This window comes from Drosophila sulfurigaster, chromosome 3 (assembly GCF_023558435.1).
Source record: "Drosophila sulfurigaster albostrigata strain 15112-1811.04 chromosome 3, ASM2355843v2, whole genome shotgun sequence".
In the NCBI taxonomy this organism is placed as follows: domain Eukaryota; kingdom Metazoa; phylum Arthropoda; class Insecta; order Diptera; family Drosophilidae; genus Drosophila; species Drosophila sulfurigaster.
In genome coordinates, this window is record NC_084883.1 from 16,403,177 (window position 1) to 16,429,925 (window position 26,749).

The 26,749-nt window shown below is 41.4% G+C and overlaps 8 protein-coding genes across 10 annotated transcripts in view; 4 read left to right on the forward strand and 4 right to left on the reverse strand.

Annotated features, from left to right (window-relative positions):
* The window catches only part of LOC133840652 (semaphorin-5B), a 45,328-nt gene extending 41,170 nt beyond the window's left edge, over positions 1-4,158 (reverse strand). Inside the window, exon 1 of the mRNA XM_062272601.1 lies at positions 3,829-4,158. The gene's annotated coding sequence lies outside the window, so the exon portion shown is untranslated. The remainder of the gene's footprint in view (positions 1-3,828) is intronic.
* A 3,336-nt stretch (positions 4,159-7,494) lies between these two features.
* Positions 7,495-8,920, forward strand: LOC133845797 (probable serine/threonine-protein kinase kinX). Its single transcript, XM_062280370.1, is given in 4 exon segments — positions 7,495-7,831; positions 7,882-8,307; positions 8,309-8,349; positions 8,430-8,920. Coding segments are annotated over 4 exon segments (1,146 nt in total). The 5' UTR covers positions 7,495-7,618; the 3' UTR covers positions 8,896-8,920.
* A 153-nt stretch (positions 8,921-9,073) lies between these two features.
* Positions 9,074-10,756, forward strand: LOC133844939 (uncharacterized). The gene is made up of 2 exons (XM_062279233.1): positions 9,074-9,633; positions 9,693-10,756. Exons 1-2 carry the CDS (start codon positions 9,115-9,117, stop codon positions 10,065-10,067), a joined length of 894 nt encoding a protein of 297 aa, XP_062135217.1. The 5' UTR covers positions 9,074-9,114; the 3' UTR covers positions 10,068-10,756.
* On the reverse strand, positions 10,636-14,294 carry LOC133844938 (Y-box-binding protein 1). Its single transcript, XM_062279232.1, has 4 exons — positions 13,784-14,294; positions 12,022-12,783; positions 11,858-11,952; positions 10,636-11,297 (listed from the first exon to the last, which is right to left on the reverse strand). Exons 1-4 carry the CDS (start codon positions 13,911-13,913, stop codon positions 11,250-11,252), a joined length of 1,035 nt encoding a protein of 344 aa, XP_062135216.1. The 5' UTR covers positions 13,914-14,294; the 3' UTR covers positions 10,636-11,249.
* Positions 14,295-14,754: 460 nt separating this feature from the next.
* Positions 14,755-19,717, forward strand: LOC133844935 (sterol regulatory element-binding protein 1). 2 transcript variants are annotated; one of them, XM_062279228.1, is made up of 7 exons: positions 14,755-15,000; positions 15,418-17,068; positions 17,126-17,928; positions 18,034-18,446; positions 18,513-18,639; positions 18,882-19,049; positions 19,115-19,717. In XM_062279228.1, the coding sequence occupies exons 2-7, from the start codon at positions 15,466-15,468 to the stop codon at positions 19,481-19,483; spliced, it is 3,483 nt and encodes a 1,160-aa protein (XP_062135212.1). In that variant the 5' UTR covers positions 14,755-15,000; positions 15,418-15,465; the 3' UTR covers positions 19,484-19,717. The 2 variants fall into 2 exon arrangements, with proteins under 2 accessions (XP_062135212.1, XP_062135211.1); XM_062279227.1 differs by having other exon boundaries at positions 15,421-17,068.
* LOC133844937 (uncharacterized) lies at positions 19,287-22,185 on the reverse strand. 2 transcript variants are annotated; one of them, XM_062279231.1, is made up of 4 exons: positions 21,657-22,185; positions 20,912-21,600; positions 20,713-20,854; positions 19,287-20,007 (listed from the first exon to the last, which is right to left on the reverse strand). In XM_062279231.1, exons 1-3 carry the CDS (start codon positions 22,150-22,152, stop codon positions 20,747-20,749), a joined length of 1,293 nt encoding a protein of 430 aa, XP_062135215.1. In that variant the 5' UTR covers positions 22,153-22,185; the 3' UTR covers positions 19,287-20,007; positions 20,713-20,746. The 2 variants fall into 2 exon arrangements, with proteins under 2 accessions (XP_062135215.1, XP_062135214.1); XM_062279230.1 differs by lacking the exon at positions 19,287-20,007 and having other exon boundaries at positions 20,499-20,854.
* LOC133844936 (uncharacterized) lies at positions 20,165-24,552 on the forward strand. The gene is given in 9 exon segments (XM_062279229.1): positions 20,165-20,444; positions 20,504-20,553; positions 20,555-20,740; positions 22,342-22,513; positions 22,567-22,751; positions 22,754-22,831; positions 22,891-23,014; positions 23,203-23,807; positions 23,861-24,552. Coding segments are annotated over 9 exon segments (1,944 nt in total). The 5' UTR covers positions 20,165-20,389; the 3' UTR covers positions 24,350-24,552.
* LOC133844941 (uncharacterized) lies at positions 24,356-25,943 on the reverse strand. The gene is made up of 3 exons (XM_062279234.1): positions 25,696-25,943; positions 24,698-24,831; positions 24,356-24,641 (listed from the first exon to the last, which is right to left on the reverse strand). The coding sequence occupies exons 1-3, from the start codon at positions 25,931-25,933 to the stop codon at positions 24,411-24,413; spliced, it is 603 nt and encodes a 200-aa protein (XP_062135218.1). The 5' UTR covers positions 25,934-25,943; the 3' UTR covers positions 24,356-24,410.
* Between the last annotated feature and the right edge of the window lie 806 nt (positions 25,944-26,749).

A 26,749-nucleotide genomic window follows, 5' to 3' on the forward strand; every position in this document is an offset into this window, starting at 1 on the left:
ATGTGTGTTTATGTTTAATTCGTGTTCGAACTTGTTCAACGGGTTCCCCCCATCTGGTAAATGGTAACTGGTAACGCCCCACAAAAGCCCTCGCGTGCTTCTCTTTCCGGTCGAAAACAAAATCCGTGTCAAAAATATTTTCAAAGTCAAGAGACACGAAAACCGGATCTAGTAAAACTCATGAATATTTAAAACACTTTTTTTTAAATTTTTCGTTTTTTTTTTTTGTTTTAATTTTATACAAATTCAAACGCGCTACTTAATTACAGCGATGTGAGTTAGCGTAGGCAATGTGGATGGATCTCCTAGCCAGGGGTTCAGTCAACTCGAAAATACATTAATCCATAGATAAACATAGCAAAACAACAAACTCAACTCCAAACACAGTATCTCTGACATTATGATAAATGCGATGCGGCTCATTAAATCAAACCGAAATTATTTTTGCCATTTTTTTTAGTTGTCGTTGTGCCATTATTATTACGACTATTATTACTATTATTTTATATGAGTGAGAGTGACCGTGAATAGTTTATGCTTTTTTAATTGCTAGCTCTAGTGTCGTGTGGCAAAAAGCGGAAAAAATTATGATGTATGTTAATTAGTCTTTTCTTTGCCAAAAACAGAAACTATCATAATTAAGTTGTACTATACATTTCCACAGAAAGCTTAACCGCAAATACAAGATTTATTATCATCTGTGCTATATATAGACATGTAGGATTGTTAATGATCTATAATACTTATTAATGAGCTCGCTCGGAAGGTCGATTCGCCAATATTTAACAAATATAGGTCACTTGGTTTTATTTTTTGCATATGCTAAAATAATAATAGGATTACTGTTAGCTAACTCTGATATATTTAACCGAAAACTTGCTCGAATATGCGCTCATAAATCTGCAGAGATATCTCTAATTAAGATCTTGAGATAGTTGCGGTTTAGCTTTTTTCATACAAGTAAACACCGACTTAATGCTTAGTCTGTATCTTTTATACGAAGGACAGTGAACTAGAGATCATTATGAAATAATACTTTAAATTTTGAAATTGATGTATTTATATTTTTTTGAAAAAGAATTACCTAATTACCTAGTAAGGTACCATAGATTATAAGCTATCAGTTTGTATATTATATTTGAAAAACATCAGTGGTATATTATCATTTACAATTTCTTTTCTTTCTAAAGTTAATAAGAGCTTTAAATTCTAACGTGTCAACAACTTAACTTATTTTAATTTTTGTATTTTCAATTTGTTGGCAAAATCTTTAAAACCCATAAAAATAAATAAAAATTTGACAAAGTTTTTTATAGTGAAATTTTCTTTTCCTATACAGCTAATTACCTGGACTTTTTCTTTAAATACTCTTGGTTTTTAAGTACCTTTTACAGGGTATTTTCAAGCCTAAACCAGTCATCGACCAAGTGCGTGTTCTGAAGCTTTAAATTCTAACGTGTCAACAACTTAACACATTTTAATTTATTTTCAATTTGTTGGCAAAATCTTTGAAACCCATAAAAATAAATAAAAAAAAATTGACGAAGTCTTTTATAGCGAAATTTTCTTTTCATGAACTTTTCAAATACTCTTGGCTTTTTTAAGTACTTTTTACAGGGTATTTTCAAGTCTAAACCAGTCATCGATCAAGTGCGTATTCTGCAGCACATTTCAATTGATAGTCGGCACAACTTGCTGCATAACATTGGCGAAAATGCATTCATCAGCATAATTAAGTCGTCAATAGCCGCTGTCTGAGCGGAGTGGACAATTTATGTCATTAGCAAATGAACGAGCAACAACTGCGACTTTGACTGCGACTCCGGCTTCGCTGTTGAGTTGAAGAGCGATGAATTTATCGAGTACATGTTAAACCATGGCATAGCTTGCCGAACTGTACGATAGCATATCACACTATACTTGGGCATTACATAACCTGCAACAATATGTACCGTTAAGCGACTCGTTAATGAGCACTACCTCGTTCCACCTCTCCCTCCTTCTGTGTGTCTTCATCAGCATCATTCAACGCACGTAAGCGGCAGAAGAAGACAAGACACGAGACAAGACAAGACAAGACCCAGAAGCACGAAGAAATGTGTGCATATTAAGATAAGAATGCAATGGTCAGACTCCGACAACCACGAATGCAACTGCAACTGCAACAGCAACTGCAGTTGGAGATCAGAGCTTGACAGTGGCCGCCAAAAGTTGGCGGCCAAGGAAAGGCAAGGAATGCCAATGAAGTTTCAGTTTCGGGCCATGTACAACATGCACTCGACTTGCAACTGGTCTGGTCGTCTGTTAGATTCTATGTTATTGAGGGGGGATTCTCTAGGCTTTTGTCTGAGCCGTCAGTCTGGTTTTTCCTCTTCTTCTTGATTTCTTTTCTTTTCTTGCAGCATCGCCTTAAGCTCTGAAATGGGTCAATTTAGTGACAAGCGAGGCAACGCTCTTTTTTCATTGTACAATTTCTTAGTGGGATTGAACTACATGACAAACACTCGAAAAATGACTGAATCATAGGAAATTCTTAACCATATAGTATAGTGCATGTTTTGTTCGAATAAACAATACCAAATACTTGGTTAATCACTTGTTTTTATCGAACAAACATTCATTCAACTTGAAAACATTTCCAGGAAATACTGTGCGAACATATTATCGAAAACTGCATACATACATATATTTCCCGATTCAAGTGCACATTATTCAAAGTACGTATACTACTTATTGCTTGCTTACAATCTAGAAGTTTGGGAAAGAACACAATATGAACTTGTCATCACGTTTCGAAAAGATAAACGAATCCCACAAAACATTCGTAAAAATAATCATAACTTTTATCGTAAGCACAGATTTATGCTAGATACCAGAGCTAATGCATAGGTGAAACTTGGTGGGCGTGCACTTAACATATTTTCTACATAGATCCACCCACAATATGGAGTCGGCCATATGCATAGCTTTGCACTCGGACTTGGACTTGCCGTAATCAATTAAGTCCGAGAATTATGCGACTGACGAGGGCGCTGGCGGTTGGCATTGAAGTGGTTCGTGGGGCGTGGGTTCGAATAGTTTTCCGAGTATATTTTTATTTAATAATAAAAAAAAAAATTAATGTGAAAATCTAGAGGCGGAAACTTCAAGGCGTTAATAAATTAGACCAACATGACCGAGTCTGACAGTCGTACTTATCAATTGAACAATTATATTTTTTCGTTGTGTTTCATACTCTTTTTGTTTTTGGCAAAAAGTTCAAGCGAAGGTTTCACAGTTAGCAAAAGCGGCCCACTCGTTTTGGCCAGCACGCAAACTAGTCACGAATCGAACCATACCCTGGCCCAGAGATCGAACCCAGCAGCGCTATCTTAAAGATGACGCCAAACAAAAATGGAAAAAAAATAACCAATCCAAGCCATGTCGAGCCTTAACTTATTAATTTAACCCAGTTTCATGCTCGTGCTACAGTTCAATAATAAATGGTACAAAGTACGAAACCAATTATCGATTAATTGCAATCAATGGCAACATTAATCGATAGGTAAAAGGATGCAAGCGTCGCAAACATTAAAAGTATCGTTGTACAATTACTTTCGATCTTTGCATTCGCATGCAAAGTGAAAGATTTGTTTAATTTTGCAACGGATTTTAGATTGTGTGAAAATCATCAACGGTCCACGTAAAAAGTCATTAACAGCTCTGCTTGATTTTGTTGTCGAGGTCAGTTTTGTGTTACACTTAAAAATAGCCCATTGTCCTCGGCAAACTTGCATATTAAAGTGTTCCCATTATTTCCTATTATTCATATATGGTGCTTGTACATACCTATAGTAATTCCTGTAAAGCTTTTACGGTACTTTTGTTTTTTTGCCAATCAGCAAAACTTTCTTTGCACACAAATTCACTTTGACAACTTTTCGATTTATTATTTCGATCAGTTGTTGCACAGTTGATAGACAATTTTTAGAGGTTGTTCACTTTTTTGAGGACACTGCACCGAGACTTTTATGGAAGAGTTCCCTTTTAATGGGCAACCGATTAAAACTTAGTGTTCAACAGATGCAAAGCTCTTCATTTGTTGCAACTACAAGACATAGCAGAAAAGACGCACAGAGAAATGCCACGACACACACACACGTCTAGAGCAAACGAGCCTTAAACGGCAACTGAACCTGGAGCGGAGCTTGGCTTCAAACATTGAACGCGTGAGCTTCGACACACACACTGGCAAGCACAAAAAGAGGCTCTCTTTCGTGCTCTCAGTTGTCGTGTTGGTGTGTTTAGATTTTTTGTATGTGTGGGAGTGCAAAACTGGTTTGTTTGAGTGGCAAATGCTTGTTTGCCTGCTCGATCTGCTGCTGCCGCTGTTTCTGATCTCGCTCTCACTCCCGCTCCATCGCTAACGCTACAGCCTCGTGAGCTCTCTCGCTCGCGCGCTGCACGTTTTATGCTGCTTTGCCAGCAACTTTTTTAAATTAAAAGCCATCGGCTTGGTTTTTTTCGTTCGTTCATTTTATTTATTTTTTATTCCATTTCTTTTACTCGTTTTCTTCCTCTTGTGCTTCTGCTTTTGTTTGTCACATAATCAAAACAAACGCGCTTTTCGATCACGATGCGTTCTTCGTTCTCCGTTCTTTGTTTTTGTTTTGACTTCTGGTTGTTGCTGTTGCCATTGCTTTTTTATTTCGCCTGCGTTCGTTCTCTGTACTCATTAACTTTTTACAGCTACTGTTCTCTCTCACTCATTCGTACATACATACACATGTAATTAATTTGATGGCCCCGAATTGCTGTTAGAAGCGCACACAAGCCGCCCAGATAAGCCTCAACCCATCGCAGACGACTCGTAAATTGTCTTTCGTCAAATCAAATTAGCGTCAGAGTTCAATCTGAGCAGCCAGTGAGGTGATTTTTGTGCTCAGTGGAATCTTTATTAGTTATTTCTGGCTCTTCCTAGCTTTTGGCCTTGCATTGAGGTCACAGCTCATCACAGATTTGAATGTTAGCATCTGTGAGCACTATTGAAGGAGACAGTAGTAACAGATGTGTTCCTAGCTCAAAACTGTTTCCAGGAAAGCCTAGTGTTCTCAGGCGAGTATAAAGCAAAAGTTAATGTCACATATGCTAGCTGGTAACAGAAGTGTTCCTACTGTTAAACTGTTCTCAAAGTCTTCAGGCAAGGCAAGAGTTTCGCTAGCAAGTAGCAGATGTGTTCCTAGTGCAAAGCTCAGTGACACTTTGGTAAGAGATGTGTTCCTACAAAACTAATCACAAGAAAGTTTAATGATCCCGACCTCGAGTAAAGGAAGAGTGGTAACAAAGGTGTTCTTAGGACGAAACTGTTCCAAGACATCTACGTCGTCAATTGCAAAGCAAGATTTATGCTACTTTAGCTGCTTAGGGAACAGTTCTGATGTGCCACATTTATGTAGATTTTTTTGTAAGACTTATGTAAATACATCTTATCTAGGTGCAACTCCCACATTGGCTTATGGCGTCTTGTATAAACAACCTTATGTTTTTCATCCTATGTGGATGCAACTAGAGATGTGTACGTGAGCTGGCGTGACACGCCACATCGAATGACACTCCCAGAAAGAATCGAAACGGAAACAGCGCCACAAACCAGTTAAGTTAAAGCTCAAGAAATACATGCGACCCACGTCAAAAGGGACATGGCAAACATAAATGCAATTGAGCGACATGGGGCATGGATGCCCATGCGAAAGATGCAGACAACATGTCAGTCGAGTAGAGCTTTGGATGCGACCCGAGACACAGATCGAGACGGAACTCGAGACAACAGTCTGCACATGACAACCTGCAATCAAGCGCCAACAGCCAGCAGCAACATCAGCAGCAGCAGCAGCAAGCGTCAGAGTCAAGCTTGGGCCCGGCCATCATCAACATGCTGCATGCAACAACGTACACATAAAGCGTAGGCAACCAACAGTCGTTGCAACAATGACGCGACATTTGTACGGGGTTTTTTAAGTTAAATTATGCGCCAAACAAATAAGGTCTCGCCATTGCCATAATGAAGTTAATGCATGGGCCATAATCATGTTGCCAGTTGCAAGTTTTGCGATGTCGCCAGTTGCACAAAGTCATGGTCGCTGTTCCCAGCGCCCCTCCCCTTTCTTCACCCCTTACATAGCTGACAGCAAATCTACAAATGTTGCCAAGGCTACAGCAAAAGAAACGATCGCAAAAAAACCGTCAACAACCGCAAGAAACAATTAAGTTTGGTTGTGCAATTGAGTCAAGGAGTTAAACACACACAAAGAGGCAGGCTTACACACACTCACTCACAACGTTCATTTCAAAGCTTTGTGAACTCACAGCTGGTTCATCAATTAACGCAAGCTTTAACTGTTGAACCAGCAGCTGGTTCCTCAATTGAACCACGCGCCAACATAAATACGGGGTACGCAAAGCCAATGCAAAACTGCACCTGTGGCCTCCAATAAACTTTAATTTGCGATTAAGTGACAATTTAAGTGTTAAAATTTTTGGGCAGCAGCCACAGCAGCTGCGTGCCAAGTAGTCATGGCACGAGCCAAATATTTAGCAGCCGGCTTAAATCGAGACACTGCAAGAAGATCTAAACCGGTTGCTAAAATGCTCCCACAGGCAACGCACAATTTAGCTGATGGCTTTCATGTCGGCGTCAGTTCACGGACAGACAACACTTGAGGCCGTAGTGTAGCTACAAAACGTAAGCCGATGGGGTTCTGCTTCATTTTATTTTCAATTCACTACAAAGATGGCATCGCTCCCATTAGACTGTAAATCGTGCTGCAATTGTTGTTGATTGTTGTCGTCCGTTTTTTCTTTTCTTGCTCTCTTTCCCAGCTGTAGTCGACGTTTTGGTTGATTAGCTGAAATGCGTGCGAATTTGACAATTGTAGATCTCGGCAATTTATCTATTTATTGTAACCATTCTACAGTTCATTCTTTACACCTCTACTTCTGAGATCATATATTTTTTTATATATATAGATTACAAAATGTTTGCTTACTTTTAAATTAACTTCGAAGGGTGTTGATTCGATCTTAGAATACCGTTGGAAAAATCTGAATTCGGCAATTTATTTTAATTTTCCGTATATACAGATTACAGAATTTTTGTTTTTAATGAACTTAGATGAATTTCGATTCGATCTTCGAAACTGTTTTAGTTTAGAATGCCGTTGGAAAAATTTGAATTCGAAAATTTATTTTTAATTGAAGGGCGCCTTATATATCGAACTAAAGCTAGTTCCAGCTCGATAGCGAGCCTATCGAAGTATCGATTTTTAAACTGTAGTAGAAAGGATATAAATAAAAAACGACATAGCTATTAATAGCTTAAGTAAATGTTTATTTTTTATGTATATTTACTGTTAACTAAAACAAATTAATAGTAGAAAGTCCAAAACCAATTATAAGAATTAGAATCCCAAAAATAAAAAACAAAATGTTAGCTAGTTACTTAACCGTATTTTTTGATTTACTTGTTACTGTCACACTGTTTCTAGATGTACTAAACGGACGTAAACATAATTTAATATTATTGTTATTTTAACTAATAAAAATAAATAATAATAATAATAATAAATATAGGTCGTAAGTGATGAGGACAACCAATGGAAACTCTTCCCCTCAAGCTTACCGGGCTGACAATGTCAGTAAAAGACAGCGAATGGCGGTAAAGTCGAAACTAACGCCACAACTTAGCAAGCGTCCAATTGCAACAAAATTCAAGAATCAAAGCGCACACAACGAGGAATACGATGACGATGACATATACAGCGATGATCTTGAAGAGGAACCCGATGATTCAGAGGTGAATATATAAAATATATTTCCATATATTGAAGTAAAGTTTTGTTCCAGTGGCAGCCGGAGCAAAGCGAGCGTCCCACGCGAGAACAAAATTCATCCTCGATGCGACCGCTTCTACAATTGCTCTCGGACGATTCGTCTCGTCGGCCTGGTGACCAGATAGGCAAAGCACCTACAAGCGCAAGCCAGAAGAGAATCTATCAAGATATTGACCTGGTCTCTGATGATGAAGATGATGAACTAACCACAAAAGTCGAAGCAGAAGACTCCCAAATTGAAGATGAAGAACAAGATTTCCAGGCGCCAAAAAGGAAAAAAAAGTCCAGCGGTCGTCGCTTTTTGTGGACACCCAAATCGACAAGTCGCATTATCGACTTGTGGGAGAAGTACCTCAAAGATATTCGCGGCAAACGGAAAAATACGGAAGTACATAAACTAATGGCTGCGGAAATGAGCGAATACGGCGTAACACATAGGGGAAGTTAAATTTAAAATGGACAATCTCACTAAGAAATACAAGTGAGTCTGCTAAATATATTACATATACTAAATATAAAGTTAAAAGTGCATAATCCTATAACATTTCATTTCAATTTCAGAATCGAATTGGAAAAAATAGCTTCGGGAAAAGAAACAAATTGGCGTCAATTCAAACGGGTTCAATATTTTCTACATGGTAAAGTCGATTTTGAACAGATAATGTTCGACAACGCAGAGTCCTCGCCATTTTTTGAATTCGACCAGAGCGAAGCTGGGAGTCAGGAATTCGATCTTTCCCAAGAAGATTTGCAGCTTAAAGAAGAAGTGGAGCAAGAGGAGGAAAACATAATTGAGCAAACAAAAGAGTCGCCACCAAGAAATGTAAAGAAAATGCCGGAGAAAAAAAATTATCGACCGAATTGTGTATCGGACGCAACTGCACCCAAATCAGAGAGAATTCTACAGATTGAGGAAGAAAAATTGGAGATTGAGAAGCAAAAATTGTTGGTTATGAAACATATATCGCAAAACTTGTCATCGATCAGCAAAACGCTAGTCGAACTTTTGCGAAACACAAAAAAATAAAAGATAATGCTGTTATTCTTTATAATGACTGCTATGTTTAAATAAAAAATATAACGACAAAATGGAGTAGGTGATGGTTATGGCCATTTTGCATATGACATCAATCAGCCTGGTATTCAGTATTTTTGTCAAGAGCCGTGGTATTTTTTGGCATGTCATACATGACCGTATACGGTCACATAGATTTTGTGCTTTGATAAAAAACTGCAAAACACTGCAATGTTTGTTATAAATGTTCAGGAAGAAGAGACAAAATGCACAGAATCCCAATTGGATATATTACTTAAGATCCACCAAGGACAGTATAGACTAGTGAAGAAGTACAAACGCAGTTCCGTATGGAACGTATACCGGGAAATTGCTCGACCCGATGGCAGCAAACTCAAGTGGCGTTACTATTGCACGGGCTGCAAGCGGGTAATGCAATCTACGGGAGGCACAACCTCCAACCTGCGCATACATAAATGTCATGTGCGCTACCTTAAACAGCACGGCCGTGAAAATGGAGAACCGCAGCAACAGCAACAAAAGCGTGAACAGCAGCCACAGCGCAGTCACATTAACATCCAAAGATTGCCGGTGGTGAAGAAGATGACAGAGAGCAAAAATCAAAGGTCTTCATTCGACGACTTATATCATGTGAAAACGGATACATTCAGCGATGTGGAGCAAGAGGAGGACGAGGAGGAAGATAACTATGTGGACATGCACAGCTTGACACATCCCATCGAGGAGAGCGTAAGTGCACTTCTAATATGCTACTACTATAGTTAACCTTCTTCAATTGCGTTCCTCAGATTGAACAACTTGATTCGCCGGAGGTGTCGTTGGCAACCAGTGAGCGACCGCTATTAAAACTCTTCTCCGAAGAGGACTCCTGGTCACCGGAAATAACCGAGGTGCAGCCCATTGAACTTGACCAGCTGACGGAGGAGCATTCTCAGCACTTCAGTAAGGAGACAATTAAGCCAAACTCTGCCCACTCAATGCACATTGATGCCTCGGCGATATCTGAAGCGGAAAGCTATGGCAGGGCTTGGGCGCATGCATTTCTCAAGCTGAGCGAGGAGCAAAAGGTTTACGCGAAGCGCTCTATCGATGAGCTATTGGTCCTGGGGAGATTGGAACGCTTGAATATCTCGACGGTGACATCGCTCACAACCAATTTGTAATTGTAGCGCATAATTAACATTAAGTTTAAAGTTTTAAGCTAAAATACATTAAAATGAACTAGAATCATTTTTCAATTTCAGTTATTATTTGACTAATATTGACAACTTCCCATAATTGTATTCTCTGCAATCTAAGAATAAGCATTTTAATTCTAAATATTACTTTAACTAGACTTTATTTCCTCCATACTTAATAAAAAGCGCTTATTTCAATTACCGTGAAAAATAAAATTACTTTTCAGCTTCATTCACCACTTAACACGGACTCAAAATATGAAATAATTGTTAAATGCGTTTTAATGTTTTTCAATTTTTTTATTTTTTCCAATATATTTTTTTTAGTTTTTCTCTTTTTAAACGTTTTTCTTTGTTGCATTTTTTTTTGCATTTTGTATATACTTTTCTTTGCATTTTGCTGTGAATTACAAGTTGTTTCTCTCATTTGCTTTTTTTTTTTTTTTTTGTTTTTGCTTGATGTTCGCTTACATTTGTGGGGCTTTCTTGCGTTATTTTCGCCTCTTATTTCTTTTGCTCTGGAGCTTCCGAATTGTAGATGTAGCTTCCGATAGTGTGTATACATGTGTATGTGTGAGTGTGTATATGTCTGAATGTGTGAATGCATGTGTGTATCGTAATTGAAATCATATTTTATGTGAGGTTATGTGAACATCTTAAGTTTTAATTGAAAACTGACAGAAACGTACAACAAAACTTGCGTGTAAAATTGCAATTAAATAAATTTCCAAACAATTGCATTCTATAAATATGTGAATAATCATAATAATAAATATATTTTGTGTATATAGATATTCTTTGCTTTGCTCTCTCAGTTTAGTTTCGTCTGCATTGAAGTTGATTATTTTGGTTTGCTGACACTTAAATATAATACAATTGAAATTTATGCAATTCTTTCTCTCTCACTTTTCTCTCTGAATTTCTTTCAACCTTTATCTTTGCATTTTACACATTGGTTTTGCTGTCGCTTTTGTCCCAGATAAAAAACAAAATCAACACGGCGGCCCCATTTACAAATTTCACATTCTTCCTTCCTCATCTGCAACTCTTGTTGTTGTTTACCATCTGCCGCTGATCTTGTTGTGGTTGATGTTCTTGATGATGTTGTTGCAGATGTTGCTGTCGTCGTTGTTGCTGATGTTTGTTTTCTTTTTACATAATGTTATTCTATGCGGTGCTTTCTGTTGTTGTATTTTGCAGCTCTTGAGCGCCGTTCTGTGTGAGTTTCGATGAAAAATACGGGGGGATGGTTGGAGTAGTGTTGCAGGGTCAATAATTGAAATAATAGTGGATAAAATAAAGAAAATAAAAACAGAATAATTATAAATAAAAATCAAAAACTGTTGAATCAATTGCATTTTGGAAATTTTACACAATTCGTTGTTGCATTTCGCTTTCGCATTCGGTTATCCCACAGTTATGTTAATTCTATGTTAAATCAGCGGCGCGCTGTTACATGCATGTTAAGGAAATGTTAAGAACCAAAGCCTCTTAAGTATACGATTGTATTTTGTGTTTAGGTGTGTAAGTGTGTGTGTGTGTGAGTGTATTAGTTGTTAATTATGAGCACATTTTTAATGCATTTGCCGTTAGTTGTTGTTTTTGCAGTTGCCGCCACCGAAAGCCATGTTGTTGTTATTAATATAATTGATGTTGTTGTTGTGGTTGTTGTAGTTGCTGTGCTGCTAGTAGTTCATGTTGTTGTTGTTGTGATTGTTGTTGTTTTGTTATCGTTGGTGTTTGATTTGTTCTATTTTTGGCTTTTAGTTCATTACCTGCTGTGGCTGCTGGTCCATGCCACCGCCATTGGGTTTACGATTCTGGCGACGCGGACGGAACGGCTGACGCGGTGGTCCTTGGCCGCCTTGAACTACAGAAGAAACAACACATCAAGATTAGCCAATCGACGAAATGTACACATGAATTTAACTGTACTCACTGTATTCGCCACCATCACGACGCGGAGGTGGTCCGTTGCGTCGGAAGAATCGTCGCTGGGGACCACCAATACCACCGCCACCACCACGACGTGGCTGTCCATCGCCACGCTGCACACCATCGGGATTCTGATCGTGCACACCTGGTTCAGCGCTGCCATCACCGCCACCGAGCACGCCACGCGCTAAATGACGTGGATAATAGTTGTTGAAGCGACGCTGTCCGGAACCGCCAGGTGGTCCGCCTGGACCACGGCCGCCTCGTGGAGCACCGCGTGGGCCACCGGGTGGACCACCGGGGCCGCCGCCGCCGGGACCACGGCGATAGTTCTGACGCGGCTGACGTGGTCCGCCTTGCAGCTGCTGTTGCTGCTGCTGGCCATCGAGTGGCAGTTGCTGCTGCTGTTGTTGCTGCTGTTGGGGCGCCAGTTCATCGCCATCGTTGTCACCCTCGCCGGGCAGCTTGCGGCGATTCTTCTTCATCCAGGGGCGGAAATTACGACGCTTGTCGGCGGCAAACTGACTACCGCGCACCGGCTCACCAGATGGGCCAGTGACATTGGCCGCCTCGTTGCCCTTCTCGCCAATGACCACATCGAACTCAACAAGCTCGCCATCGCCCACCGAACGCACCGCCTTCTTGGGATTGTTGCGCGCAATGGCGCTCTGATGCACGAAGACGTCCTCTTTGGTGTCGCTGCGATTGATGAAGCCATAGCCGCTCTTTACGTTGAACCATTTAACAGTGCCGGTGACTTTAGTGGCTACACAAGCAAATATTTAAATTAGATTATAATTTTTCAAAATATTAAACAAAAAAACAAATATAAAATTTATGCATAGTTTGAAGAATATACCTTCGTATAGGACACTATAATAATATATGTTTTTGTAAACAATATTGCCCAAACACGACTATCAACTTTTCTAATAATAATTGTAATTAATGAACAGTGTGAGGTTAGAGCCGAATCACGAACATTTGTAATCGATGAGCACAATTTGAAACTAGCTGAATTTTTGAAAATTAAAAATACCCTAAAAAAAGCTCCGTCAAATTTAAATGCAAAATAAATATTTTTTTTTTAGTATTTTGTAATACATATTACAATTGCAAAACACATTGCCCGTTCATACGGGAGCATATAATATTTCAGATGGCATTATTTTGGTTGTAGCGCTCAGCACATGTTGAAGTTGTGTTTGCTTCTCAGCAGCAGTGTATACAAATAAAGTTACCAAAACAATGAAGACACACACACTCACGCACGCATACACATGCAAAACAAATTAATTTTACTCTCTTTTTGCGAGAGCGGCGCGCATGGAATTGGGAGAGAGAGAAATTGAGAGAACATAAGCAAACGACGTTGGCGGCTAACGAATTGGGTTGCCAACATTTGTTCGCTTGATGGGGCAAGGGGAGCATCGTGGGGGTGGTGGCCTGCGCCGCCACCGGCAAAATGTAGAATTTTCATTTCGTTGCTTGTGCCCGCTTTTCTCATGCGGCCGGCGAACGTGTGAAATTGTATGTATGTATGAAGGTGCCGCATACAAAATGGCGTCGCGCGTATATTTTAAGACCCGCACACACACTCACGCATATTTTTCATATACATACATATGTATGTCTGTATGTAGTATGTAAGCAGCACGCCGCCGTTGCCTTTCATCATTCCTTTCTATTGCTATTTTGGTAGCACACACACCACTCGCCGCCATGTGTTTGCATGAATGAAAATGCAAATTGATTTCGATGCTTACCAATGATTTCCTTTGGTGGCGGCGCTGGCTTGCCCTGCACTTGCTGACCATCATCCTGCAGTTCTTCCTGGGCCAGCGGTTGTTGCTGTTCAATGGGTAGCTGCTGCTGCTGTTTTTCTGAGTCTGCCATCCTTTCTAGCTAGCGTTTCGTTGTTCTTATTTCCTCAAAACGCGCACAAACACCTAACACACACGCACGCGCTTCCAAAAATAAAGGCAAGAAAAAATAAAGTACCCTCTGCTGCTTCTTCCTGCGGCGGCAAAGTTTTCGTTTTGCTTTTGGGCCTGACGACGATAGTTTAGCTTAGTAGTTGTGGTCGCAACTTTGTTTTTCTTGACTTGAATTTTTGGCTGCTACACGTTAATTTGTTGATTTGGTGTTGGTATAAGTGCGGTTCGAGTTGTGGCACTCTTTCCACTACCACTTTGATGTTATTTTCGAGTGTGATGTTAAAACACTCACTCGCAGGGTTTTCTTGGCGATTCTATTTTGTTCGCAAGCACAGGAAGTGAAACATGGCAGCTATAGCTAGTGTTGTACAATTTTTCGAGTTCAATTGCTCCGCTACAGAGTTGCTTTTATTATTTCGATAAATTACCTAGACTATCGCACTTGTATTTTTCATGTTGTGCAAGGGTGGTTACACTAGGCATACTTTTCGCGGTAATGTGACCAACAATGGTAGTAGACTTGCTGGTATTAAAATGCAAAAAGTGTTTTGGAATATACATTTTAAGCTATTGCAAAAAGACGTTAATCGTTATAGTTATACAATTTAATTATTACGTACTTTACTTTTAAGTGTTATCAAATTAAATAACGCTTGAAACACGATACGAAGTATTTGTAAATGTTTTTAAAGCCCAAGCAAACAAAAACTTATCAAAAAAGTTGCGCCAAAAGAGTTTTTCTGGTATTTCTTCCATGGACATTAAAGAGCTTATTTTGAATTTGCAATTACGGTCACGTTGTGTTGATTTCACATCAGAGTCTATAATTTCGTTAAATCGTGAACTGTTTTGTCAACAGCAAAACAATAATAATTTGTTGATAATCCTTGGGAAAACAAGCTTTCGAAAACTGAAAATGTGCAAAATATGCATGTCAACTAATTAGTGCATTAACTGTGTAAGAAACAGTGCCCGCAACTATAATCATGGCCAACAGTAAACCGCAATAGGTTTCACAAACAGCAAACACAGTGCTTATTGTAAAGGTTTGTGATTTTTCAAGTTTATGTGGATAAAAAGGCAGTTTAATAACGTAAATGGTTTGAGTCGTTGAAACTCTTAAGTGACACATGTTCGTCATAATTAAGTGGTAGCTTTTACTAGGAAAAAGCGGCGCTGACAACGCTGTTGTTGTCTCAAAACATCGTATGATTCTTGGCGCGCATTCTGATTGGTCGATCAACTTTTGCATGTTTACTTGCGTTTACATTTGTATGAGTGTTGTGTTAGAGTATGTAGCGTGTGTGTGTGTTTATTATTGTTGTGTTGTTTTTGTTGTGGTTGGCTTTGTTATTGCGCCGCTTCGATTACAGCATGGGTCGGATACCCTATAGGGCGAGGGGTGTAGGATGTATTTGCAAGTAGTTGACTATTTAACAGATATGCTTATTTTTGTTTATCAGCAGAACACGAAATTAATGTAAACAAACACGTCAGCGCTTAAATAGAAGATGAACATGAATAGTGATCAGGATCTAGAATTCTACATGAGAAGCTCCCTGGAGCTGATGAAGGAGGAGGAGGATGCACTTAACATCATCAAGGAGATGATACCATCGGACATGTTGAACAATTTTTTTACCGACATGGACCTGGATCCATCTCAGTTGGCCGATGAGATCAATCTGGACATGAATGTGGCGCCGCCGCTGCTCGACTGTGGCATGGACTTGCCACAACATTCGCCGGTGCAGCCGCAGCTTTCGCCCTCGCTGCCCGTGCAGCAGCAACAACAACAGCATCATGTGAAGAGCGAGCACACGTCGCCTCTGCACATCAAGGACGAACTACTAATGCAGCAGCAGCAGCTCTACGATTCTCCTCCATTGTACAAGACGGCTGGTCCGATGGCTTCGCCCAATGCCAGCTATAGTCCGCAAGCGTTGCCGCAGCTGCTTAAGCCGCAGCCACAGCCCACCATGACCATACACCACATGGACATCAGTCAGACATCACCCCAGCAGCAACAACAACAACAACAGCAGCCGCAGCAACAACAGCCCACAACAGCAATACTTTTTGCGTCCCCTGCTAACAATGGCTTCGTCTATCAGGTGCCCATTGAGTCGCCATCACCCCCGCATCAAGCAGTCGTAACAACTACAACTGGAACTACACCAACTGCACCCAAGAAGACGCAGCATGTGGCAGAGAAGAAGTGGCAGCCATATCCAGACAAGAAATCGTATTTTATTATGGCACCAGAGCAAAATTTTGTTGTGGAGCAGCCCAATATCTTGCAGTCGCCGCGCAGCACAACAACAACGACAGTGGTCAGTCCTAAGAGCAACCGCAAGTCGGTTGCTGTGGAGTTGGCACCAACCCCAAGTCCAGCGCCATCTGCACAGCCCGCTGTCAATGCCAAGGTACCCATACAGCGTGTGCAGCCTAAGGTGAAGGAGGTGAAGCGTTCGGCGCACAACGCCATTGAGCGGCGCTATCGCACATCTATCAATGACAAGATAACGGAGCTTAAGAACCTCGTCGTCGGCGATGCCGCCAAGCTGAACAAATCCGCGGTGCTGCGCAAGTCTATTGATAAGATCCGGGATTTGCAGCGTCAAAACTACGAATTAAAATCGGAGTTGCAGCGATTGCAGCGTGAGCTGATGGCCAGGGATGGCTCCAAAGTTAAGGATCTGCTGCAGTTGGGCAGCAGCGGTATTGTTAGTTCCACATCCGGTTCGAAGAAGCGTCGCCAGCAATCGCTGGCTTGCGATACGGATGCCGGTCTTACGCCTCCACGCAGCGACGTCTCCGATCCATCGTTGTCGCCGGTGCATTCGGATATCTCGTTGCCGCCGTCGCCGTATGGCGGCTCCACGGCTAGCTGCACCAGTGGCAACAGCAGCCAGGACGATGTGCTGGTGGTCCCCAGCTCGATGAGCGGAATGGGCACGCACTCGCGTCTCGTGATCTGCATGTTTATGTTCGCCGTGCTTGCGGTGAATCCTTTCAAGCAGCTGCTACAACGTGGACAATACGCTGGAGATGACTTTGTTGACGACTTGGGCGCGCATCAACAGCGCAACATTCTGAACTACGATACAGATGGTAGATTTCGAACTATTACTATTTGTTACATCTAATTAAAATCGTAATGTATTGCAGATGATCGGGATTATAATGGTTGGCATCAGAGCTCCTGGTTGTGGCTCGTGAATCCACTGCTATTGCTAGGCTGTCTAATCAAGCTCTTGGTCTACGGAGATCCGCAGCTGGACACGCAAACGGATGCATATTATCAGCACAAACAACGGGCCGAGACACATTTCGCTAAGGGTCAAGCTGCGCAAGCCAATGCCGCCTACTTGAATTGTCTGCACATGTTTGGAATCAGTTTGCCGGCCACTAGACTCGAGTGTTATTCCCAGACCTGTTGGCAATTTCTACGCTTTCTATTCCATCGCCTTTGGCTGGGCCGTTTCCTCTCCCATCGTGCTGGCGGCCTATTCTGCAGCTCGACAAGACGCAAGAGCGCTCTGGCCTCCGCCCGAGAACTGGCTTTGCTTTTCAATCGTCTGAATCAATTGAACTTGACTGGAACTCATAACGGCGATCGTAATGGCATTATGATGGCACTTTATGCAAGCAACATGGCCGAAGTAGCGCATAGTCTGCTCACGCCGCGTGAGATCATCTGCATACACGTCATGGCCGCATTGAGGATGAAGCGTAGTTGTCCCAAGTTGCTGAAGAAGCTTTGTGCTCGGTACTACATGAGTCGAGCTCGTTTGGAATGTGGACGCACCCGGGCCACAGAGCAGACGCAGGAATTGCGCTGGGCATTCACCAACTATGGCTATGGCTATTGTGCAGCTCATGTATTCGACTACGATCTGAATGCCAGCGAACAGGATGGCTTCTTTACGCGCCTGGTTAATCCCTGCGATCCGGCGGCACATGCCATCAAGGTGAGTTTAAGAAATGAGTCGACTTCAAAGAGTATTTTAACCCGTTGCACAAAATAAGGGAATAAATCTTCTATACTACCTATTAAACTCTTTTTTTGCTTACAGCAATATCGCGAGCATCTGCTGTACAAGGCGCTGCAGTGTCTCGTCGGCGCCGGTTCCCACAAATCCAACAAAGCCGCACCAAACAACAATAATAACAATAACAGCAACAACAACTCGAACTCGGGCAGCGAGACAGCGGAACACTGCGGCACCATTGTCAGCAATGTGCTCAAGTACACTTCACTGTTGCGGGAAACACTCTTGGCGGATGAGGATGATCGCGATACGAATGTGGTGTGGTGGGCAAATGTGCTAGAGATCGCTGTACACTGGCTGCTGGGCGAGGATGCGCTGGCGGAGCAACTATACGATAGTGTCAAGCAGTTGCCACCACAACTTCAAAACGACAGCGAGAGCGAACTGTTGCCGCATGCCCTTCATGCTGTGCTGCGCGCTAAGATGGTGTTGCTCAAGTGAGTTTTCCCCTCTAAGGAATTTCAGTAATTTCCTTATATGACTAACAAATTTTGCATTTGTAGGAACAATGGAAATACTTTGGACAAACGTCTGAAACGCTTGATCAACCAGTTGTGCGATGAATCCAGCAATCAACTGATGGAATGTCTCACCATCAATTTCATCACCAATGCCAAGGGCATCGAACTGGTAAGACGAAAGCGTCTAATGTAATGAGTGCATGGCGCAAATGCCGCAATTCCTCTAGAGCTGTCACACGAAGGTGCATTGTAGTCGCATTGTCTGTCCCCCTGTTTCGAGCAAGGCAATACAACTGCAGTGCAAGCTTCGTGCAGTTTCCCAGCAACATAAGTCGCAGTCGCACCACCCGGTTCCCAGTGTTTTTGTCCCACACTCTTGATAGCTTGTAACTAATCCGATTTCTGCTACAGTTATTCCAGCTTTTGACCTGTGACTGGCTGCTGGAGACGCGCACCGCTTTGTGGGAACTAGAACATATGTCTATCGAGGATGATGGCTACTACCAAGTACCGGGCGATGAGCTCGAAAAGTTCCAAATCGACTTGAACTCTCTACGCAGCATTGTTAAGAATATACCAGTAAGCGCTGAGCCTCATTTTCCATATGCAATCACTGTTTAATACTTTTGAAATTGTTCCCATAGAACGCCCAATCCCGTATCTATTTGTATGAGGCAGTTTGTCGTCTGATGGCCGGCGCCTCGCCGTGTCCTACCCAACAGCTACTGGACCGCAGTCTGCGCTCGCGTAATGCCCACTCCTCCATCTTCTGTGGCAGCAAGGATCGTCGTCGTCATCAGAACTTTGAGGGCGGCGAACGGGAGCGCGCATCCGCCATGTATGTTGCCTGCAAATATTTGCCGCCAGCTCTATTAAGTTCGCCGGGTGAACGAGCTGGCTTGTTGGCTGAGGCGGCCAAAACGCTGGAGAAAGTGGGCGACAAGCGCAAATTGAAGGAATGCTATCAACTGATGAAGTCGTTGGGCAGCGTCGGAGCCACTGTAAAGCAGTGAGCTATACTACATTTAAATAATTTTAGTTGAAATCACGAAAATAGTTCTTAAGTTCAATTTGCAGTTACCTTGAGGGATCCGAGTGGTCCTCCCCCATTTTAGATCTTTATGCTGGTAATTTCAGTTTAATAGTTTATAATTTATTCTAGTACACATGGAATAAAACAATTTCCGTAATTTTTCTGTAATGGATATACATATATAATTTATTTGAATAAATATTTCAGCAGTTAATTTGCGTGCAGTTAACAATTCGATTTATTTATTGGCACTTTAATTTAAATGTCCGCCCTTCCAATTAGCCGCAAGCAGTGACTAACTAGGGATGCATATTAACTTGCTTATAAGGCCGAGCGTGTTGGTAACTCACTTCCATTTATCTTAGGTATTTCTGAATAGGAGATTTTAACTTTTAGATTTGAAAAGTTAACGAGGTTTTTGATTTATATTACACAAGTTGTTTGTTGTCTAATTTTATCGTGCTGTGAATAAAGATTTTTAAAAGATGATTTTGATAACGATTGCTGAAAGGTGAAGAGATATTACTATTATTTACTAATATGAATTATTTAGATATAACAGAAAATATCGTGTTGCTTAAGGAAATACTTCAATACAATGAGAATACATTTGTATATTTGCTATAAAATAGTAGTAATAACGTTTTCTGGTTGTAGTTTTTCAGCTAATTTTCAAACACATAAGATTGAATATTTATACAATAACTACTCGCTAGAATTGAAATTATGTAAAATAATATTATTATATTGAGCAAAGGTACAACTCGTAGCAAAATGCAGTGATATGTTTTACCATTGATTGATGCAACCCTAAAAGCAGACGCATATTATATAGCCTATATATATAGCCCCTCTTTGGCAATCCGATATTACAGAAGTCAGCAACATGACGGTCATGTTAGTGACAACGAATTATTGGTCGACAGTTCTAAGCTTTCTCGGTGAGTCTCACTCGAATTAAGTATAAGAATAAAAGTCATAAGTAATCTAAATAATGCAGCACAACAATACTTGATGGACTCACATGCCACATGTATTTTATGGCATCCATTTTTTTGACATACGCCTGGAGACGAATTCACCACTGGCCGTAGTCCATTTGGACCCCCAAAATTGGTTTAATTCGGAGCACACTGCGGATTACGAACGGAAACGTGCCGAGCTAGAGGAGAATCGTGTGGAGTACAATGAATGGATACTGCAGCTGACCTTGGCCATTGAGCAGTCCCATTGTGAGGTGAGCTTAATCTAGGAATACTTCGTGTTTGGTGTGTCGATCCGGGGTGCATAATCCGCAAGCTGTTCGACGCCAGTCGAGCTGCAACAACTGGCAATTTGTTTTGCCCCGCAACTGTAAGAGAAGTGAGCAATTAGAATTTTACAGTGGATGGTATGATTCAATAGTAACCTCGTCTTGCAATTCCTTTTCGGATATCGACTCCAGAGTAAGTAACAAAGTTGGTCGCGTCTTTTGTGCGCGTAAGGCATTCTGTGCTGCACTAATAAACTGCTCCAGCTGGTCATCCAGCCAGCGCTTGCCCAGCTTCAAGTGTTGCAACTTGCGGCAATTGTTAATCACATCCAACAACTCCATCACGCTTACTGCAGCCTCAGTGCACTGCAAGACCAAGCACTCCAGTTGCTGCAACTCGCACAAGTTGCTCAGCGCCTCCCGTGGCCACATAGGACACGCCAGCATCTTGAGATTGGCTAGCGCTGTAATATGCGCTGCCTGTTGTGGTTTCACCTTTGTCAGCTGCAATTGCTCCAAGCGATCCGCATAGCGCTTGGCCAGCGAGCGAAAGAGGTTGTTGTTCACTTGTGTGAAGAGGCGCCATATCAAATTGAGCGATTTCAAAGAGGGAAAATCGCCCAGATCACTAAGCGTCGTTTCAAAGTTCTCCAGCGACAAATGCTCCAGCTGCGGACAGTGTTCGGCGAGAGGAGGAAACTGTCGTCGTATGGCGAATCTTAGAGAGAGGCGGCGCAAAGATGGCAAAGCCTGCAGTTGCTCCATGAACTCGTCATCCAGCAGCTCCTCGTCAAAGCCATCAATATGCAGCGCCTCCAGCTGCTTAAAATGCTGCAGTTGCAGTACTAAAATCAAATGAAACGTAAATCGAAAGGGAAGTTGTTGTGTCTTGATATTTTACCAATTGGCGCATTGGCATCGGTTAAGCTGATGCTTTTGAGATCTTTGCGCTGCATCACTTGCAGTATATTGGCCTCGGTGCCCTGCATCTGTGTCAGCGGCACGTAGTGTACGAAAATCAGGTGCAAGTGTTGCATATTGGGGCAATGGGTATTCAATAGCCCTAGGAATGGCAACGTTATGTTATCATCCCAACGTCCATGTCGCAACTCACACTCCAACACGCTATCGCCGCACATTCCCAGCAGATAAGGCCAGTCGGCCAGGCTGCGCAGCATTCGCATGTTGATTTTGGCAAAGCGACGCGGCGCCTCTTGCATGAAAACATCACGAAACTGCGGATGGGCTCGGGCCAGATTCAGTTTGTCATCGAGAGCGGTCAGATATGCAAATATCTTCACATAACAGTCGTAATTCAGATCCAATATAATCGTTTTTCGTTTTTGTTGTTTGCTGGCTAGGAAACCCAGCGGGCAGCCGAGACCAAGCTTCTGCATTGTTTACATTTACCGGGGTGACGCACTTCCAGTGTGACCAACATCCTTTGCATCATCATCAAGTTTGGGCTTTTGTATGACCAGCAGTCGTTAGATGCTTTACTAAGTATTAATCAACACTGCAAATATTTCAATTCAAAAAAGTCAAAGAATTGCTAATACGTATTTGCATTATATTACTTGTTTCAGAACTTTATAGCATTTCAGGAGCATATTCCACAATTTGCGCATTCGTTTTATTATGCCAGCATCTATGCAATTTGGCGATCGACCCGAAATCGCTTTATTTTCGTCTACTCGGATGAACTGCTTCCAACTGCCGTTGATGCATCCAATTACTTTGATGGCTACATATTTCATGGTAAATAATTATAAATTGTTAATGCACATCATTCTTCACGTGATTTTATTCAGATCAACCCAACATTCTCTTGGTTAAAGCGCCACTTTTGAATTCAAATATATTTGAAATCAATTCCAATCAATTTGTGGGACCTCGTTATTTTGGTAAGGAACCAATGCCCGTAACCTTTGATACGCTGCAGCTTTATGATGCGCAGCTCGAGAAGGTTTTATGGGATGGCGGCATTGATCTCTCCCCAATAAACTACGGAATCTGCAAGGCCGTGAAATTGTTTTGGGCATTTTTAATTACAAACCTTTCATGGTAGTCGACTATGTATGCGAATAAGTTCTAAGAAATTTGATCAATTTTCTAATTCATATTAAATTATAAAGGACAAGCAGCCAAAAGTGTATAATCGAGCACAACATGGAGCTGAGGTCCACATCGACGGCACTGAAGTGCGACTTCTGCTCATCTTTTGTGAACTACACAATTGCACGGTGCAGGCAGATACTAGTAAGTACAGGGCAATCACCGAATATAAAATACCCTTACTGTTAAATTATTTAATAAATGTAAATCTTATAAGCAGACACTTCACACTTTACAGCATCTTTAAATTCATTGATCAAACAGTTTCCGAATGATGAACATATCGATAATTTATCAACGAAGTTATCAATAATCAAATTCAAATTTCGCAGCCGAGCCCACGGAATGGGGCGACATATATGAAAACTACACAGGCACCGGATTGATGGGCATGGTGCTGGACAGGACAACTGACTACGGTATCGGTGGCTTATACGTGTGGTACGAAGCCTATCTCCGGATGGATATCTCACAATTTCTGGGACGTTCTGGCGTCACCTGCCTGGTGCCAGCACCGCATCCAATAATCAACTGGGCGCTGCCATTGCGTCCCTTTCAAGCCACACTCTGGATATGTGTGTTTGCCTGCTTAATGCTGGAGTGTTTATCGCTGGCCTGCACGCGTCAATGTGAACGATCTTCAGTCCGCAGCTGGCAGCAAAGTTTGCGCTTTGGTTTCGTGAGCACGCTCAAGCTGTTTGTCAACCAGAGCACCAGCTATGTAGCCACATCGTATTCATTGCGCACTGTTTTGTTGGCTAGCTATATGATTGACATCATTTTGACGACAGTTTACGGTGGAGGACTTGCTGCCATATTGACGCTGCCGAAACTTGAGGAAGCTGCCGATTCACGTCAGCGACTCTATGAACACAAATTAACTTGGACGGCAACATCGCACGCATGGATTAGTATCTTTGATGTTGACACGGCTGATGTGAGTAGTAAAGTTTGTGTGATTCATCATTTATTAATTCAGTTCACTTGCAGCCGATTTTATTGCGTCTTATGGAACGTTTTCGGGTCTACGATGCGAATAACATTGCAATCAAATCGCGCACCGAGCAAATGGGCTTTGTTGTAGAGCGTATGCAATTTGGTCACTTGGCTAATGCCGAAATAATACCCGATGATGCGTTGACACGACTCAAGCTAATGGTTGACGACATCTACTTTATATATACGGTAGCTTATGTGCCGCGTTTGTGGGCGCATCTCGATGCACACAGTCAATTTACGCTCGCCTGGCACTCGTCCGGTTTTGACAAGTATTGGGAATGGAAGATCGCAGCGGATTACATGAGTGCCAATAGGCAGAATCGCATGGCGGCATCACAGATACCCAAGTTGGATATTGGACCCGTTGAGTTGGACATAGATAACTTTATTGGTTTAATATTGTTGTGGTGCTTCGGTATGACATGCAGCTTGCTCGCTTTTGTCGCCGAGTTATGGTGTCACCCAGTCGATAGATTTTAAATGCGATTAGGGTTATTTAAAAACATATTTAATGTATATTCAGTAATAATTAAAACGACATTTATCCCTGCAACAGCAAGACTTGATCGGTAACACGCGTTATTAAAGCGCCCAATTCATTGTCCGGTATCCTGTCCCACAGTTTGTTCAATGTTTTAACGGCCAACTGCGATGGGACTCCGCCATCGGTTGGCAGATCTGTGTGCAGCGTCAAAAAGATAACCACATCGGGAGCTATGGGACTGTAGGTATCACAAATGGTGTGCAGAGCACGGGCCGCATTCAATGGAATCTGTGAATGATTGGTATGAGTAAAGGAAGCTGATAGTTGCATCTTGAGATACTTGCATCATTGAGATTAACGATGAGAAAGACGTTGCCCTCCTGGAGTTTGTTTTTGTATTGTTCAATGGGATAACCGTAGTCATCGTCATCCTGTGTCTCAAAGTCCTGCAGGTCCATTTCGATAGGTTGCTGGCCATCTAAAATGTTAATAGGAAGCAATAAACGGCAAGACCAAAGTTTGTTGTTGTTTTAGTTGTTTTATAACAAACTTCATAAGAAACTTGAATTTAGTATTGCAGTATTATATCTTGGATAACTTTCAAGATTAATACCCTGCCATTATTTTATTGATAGTAGTACCAAGAATTTAGTTTCAATTGAATAGATAAATTCCAAGTTTATTACTCAATCGTACCCAGATCAGGGTTGCCAATGCAAATTTATACATTTCCCCAAAAATCGGGATAAAATTTCCCAAATTTGGGGACAAACATCCGCTGATTCCCCACATAGGTTTTTAAATGAAACAATAAAAGCTGAGTATAACTCATATAAGACTTCTTAATTAATTAAAATAAAAACTCAAACAGTTAACATTCATATTCTTTTCCATATTTTTGTGGATAGCATTTTGTTTGACGGGTTGAACTTGACGCTGCCGCCTAGTTTTTTAATTCCTTCTCTTGCATACAACAGTATCTGTATTCAGTCGATTACGGTTTTCAGTTTTCAAATTCTTAAGAACACTAAATTTGCGCTCGACCGATGCATTTGAAAAGGTAGTTTTAGCAACAACGAAATAATTTTTATATTTGAAAACAGGTATTCTCCCGCAGACGAAACTCGTATCGTTACTTCGCGACAGAAATAACATAAACTTATCGAACTCAGCTACGAAAATGACGAAGACAGCGCGCATAACATTTTCCCCACATAATGTCAATCTCTAATAAATCCCCAATCAACTAAAAATTCCCCGCACTTTAGGGAATTCCCCACAAATTGGCAACGCTGACCCAGATATCTATTGAAAAAGTGCAGTAAAGAAAACCCCTTCTTACCAAAACATTTTGATGTCTCGAGAGCAATGTCGCCAATAAGCTTTTGCAGTTTCTCGCTTCTGTCCCCATCCGAGTGCAATAATAAAAACACATTTGGCGACTCCGCCAGCTTGTTCAGCAGCAATTCATTGGTGGTCTTAAGTGCTTTCCACACTTCCGGTGATTGCAATGGCTGCTGTTTACGCAGTGCATCAAAATTGCAGCTTTTCCACACCGGCGCCGGAGGAGTCTCTTTCATAAATATTTGCCAACAAGCAATCAGCGGCAATACAGAAATAATAGCATACAATACGTATTTCAGATTAACTCCATTATCTTTGCCAACAATGGTTGGTGGACTTTGAATTTTTGTTTTGAGGCTTCCACCTTCTGAGGGCGGTGCTTAACTCCATTATCTTTGCCAACAATGGTTGGTGGACTTTGAATTTTTGTTTTTGAGGCTTCCACCTTCTGAGGGCGATGCTTGGGAGATGCATTCGTAGCACACTCGGGCGCATAGAAAGGTTGGTTAACTTTTTTAGCTGATGACGTTGGACTTTTATGCTCGTCTTCGACTTCGACTTCAGATTCAGATTCATTTTCCTCACTACTTGCGCTTGCTTCGTGTGGTATTTTCGCACTTTGTGAACTTAAGTTAGCCCTTTGCGAGCTTACGTTGCCAGTTTGATTAAAACTTCTTGTAGGAGATTCGGAATTGTTTTCATCTTGTCGCTCATGAATACCTCTCCTGGACGACATTATAATACGATTGATTGCTCAAATATTAGTTTAACAACATTAAATCTGAACCGGCAAGAAATGTATTGTTCTCTTGGCACTGTAACTATGCTTCACATGTTGCTCTAAAAGTTCAAAAGAATAAAAATAAGACTCCCAAATGAACCAGAAGAACGATAAGTTCGTTCACTTTTTATTTACGGTGGAATTAGAAAATAAACGATGGCTGCTAAAGCAAATTGGTATATTTTGAAAATAAGGATTTTTCTTTATTGCTATTAAGTGAAAATAGCCTTGTTATGTTTGTATAAAAGCCGCAATAAATCAATTTCAATAA

Coding starts and splice junctions, on each gene's coding strand:
- LOC133844938 (XM_062279232.1), bottom strand. CDS start 13,913: ATGGCAGACTCAGAAAAACAGCAGCAGCAGCTACCCATTGAACAGCAA. Junction 12,784..13,783: donor GCCACCAAAGGAAATCATTG/GTAAGCATCGAA, acceptor TTGCTTGTGTAG/CCACTAAAGTCACCGGCACT. Junction 11,298..11,857: donor TGGACCAGCAGCCACAGCAG/GTAATGAACTAA, acceptor AAACTCACACAG/AACGGCGCTCAAGAGCTGCA.
- LOC133844941 (XM_062279234.1), bottom strand. CDS start 25,933: ATGAAAGAGACTCCTCCGGCGCCGGTGTGGAAAAGCTGCAATTTTGAT. Junction 24,832..25,695: donor CGAGACATCAAAATGTTTTG/GTAAGAAGGGGT, acceptor TTAACATTTTAG/ATGGCCAGCAACCTATCGAA. Junction 24,642..24,697: donor TCATCGTTAATCTCAATGAT/GCAAGTATCTCA, acceptor AATCATTCACAG/ATTCCATTGAATGCGGCCCG.
- LOC133844939 (XM_062279233.1), top strand. CDS start 9,115: ATGTTTGTTATAAATGTTCAGGAAGAAGAGACAAAATGCACAGAATCC. Junction 9,634..9,692: donor CACATCCCATCGAGGAGAGC/GTAAGTGCACTT, acceptor TGCGTTCCTCAG/ATTGAACAACTTGATTCGCC.
- LOC133844935 (XM_062279228.1), top strand. CDS start 15,466: ATGAACATGAATAGTGATCAGGATCTAGAATTCTACATGAGAAGCTCC. Junction 17,069..17,125: donor TCTGAACTACGATACAGATG/GTAGATTTCGAA, acceptor AATGTATTGCAG/ATGATCGGGATTATAATGGT. Junction 18,640..18,881: donor ATGCCAAGGGCATCGAACTG/GTAAGACGAAAG, acceptor TTTCTGCTACAG/TTATTCCAGCTTTTGACCTG.
- LOC133844937 (XM_062279231.1), bottom strand. CDS start 22,152: ATGCAGAAGCTTGGTCTCGGCTGCCCGCTGGGTTTCCTAGCCAGCAAA. Junction 21,601..21,656: donor CGATGCCAATGCGCCAATTG/GTAAAATATCAA, acceptor ATTTGATTTTAG/TACTGCAACTGCAGCATTTT. Junction 20,855..20,911: donor AAAAGGAATTGCAAGACGAG/GTTACTATTGAA, acceptor CTTCTCTTACAG/TTGCGGGGCAAAACAAATTG.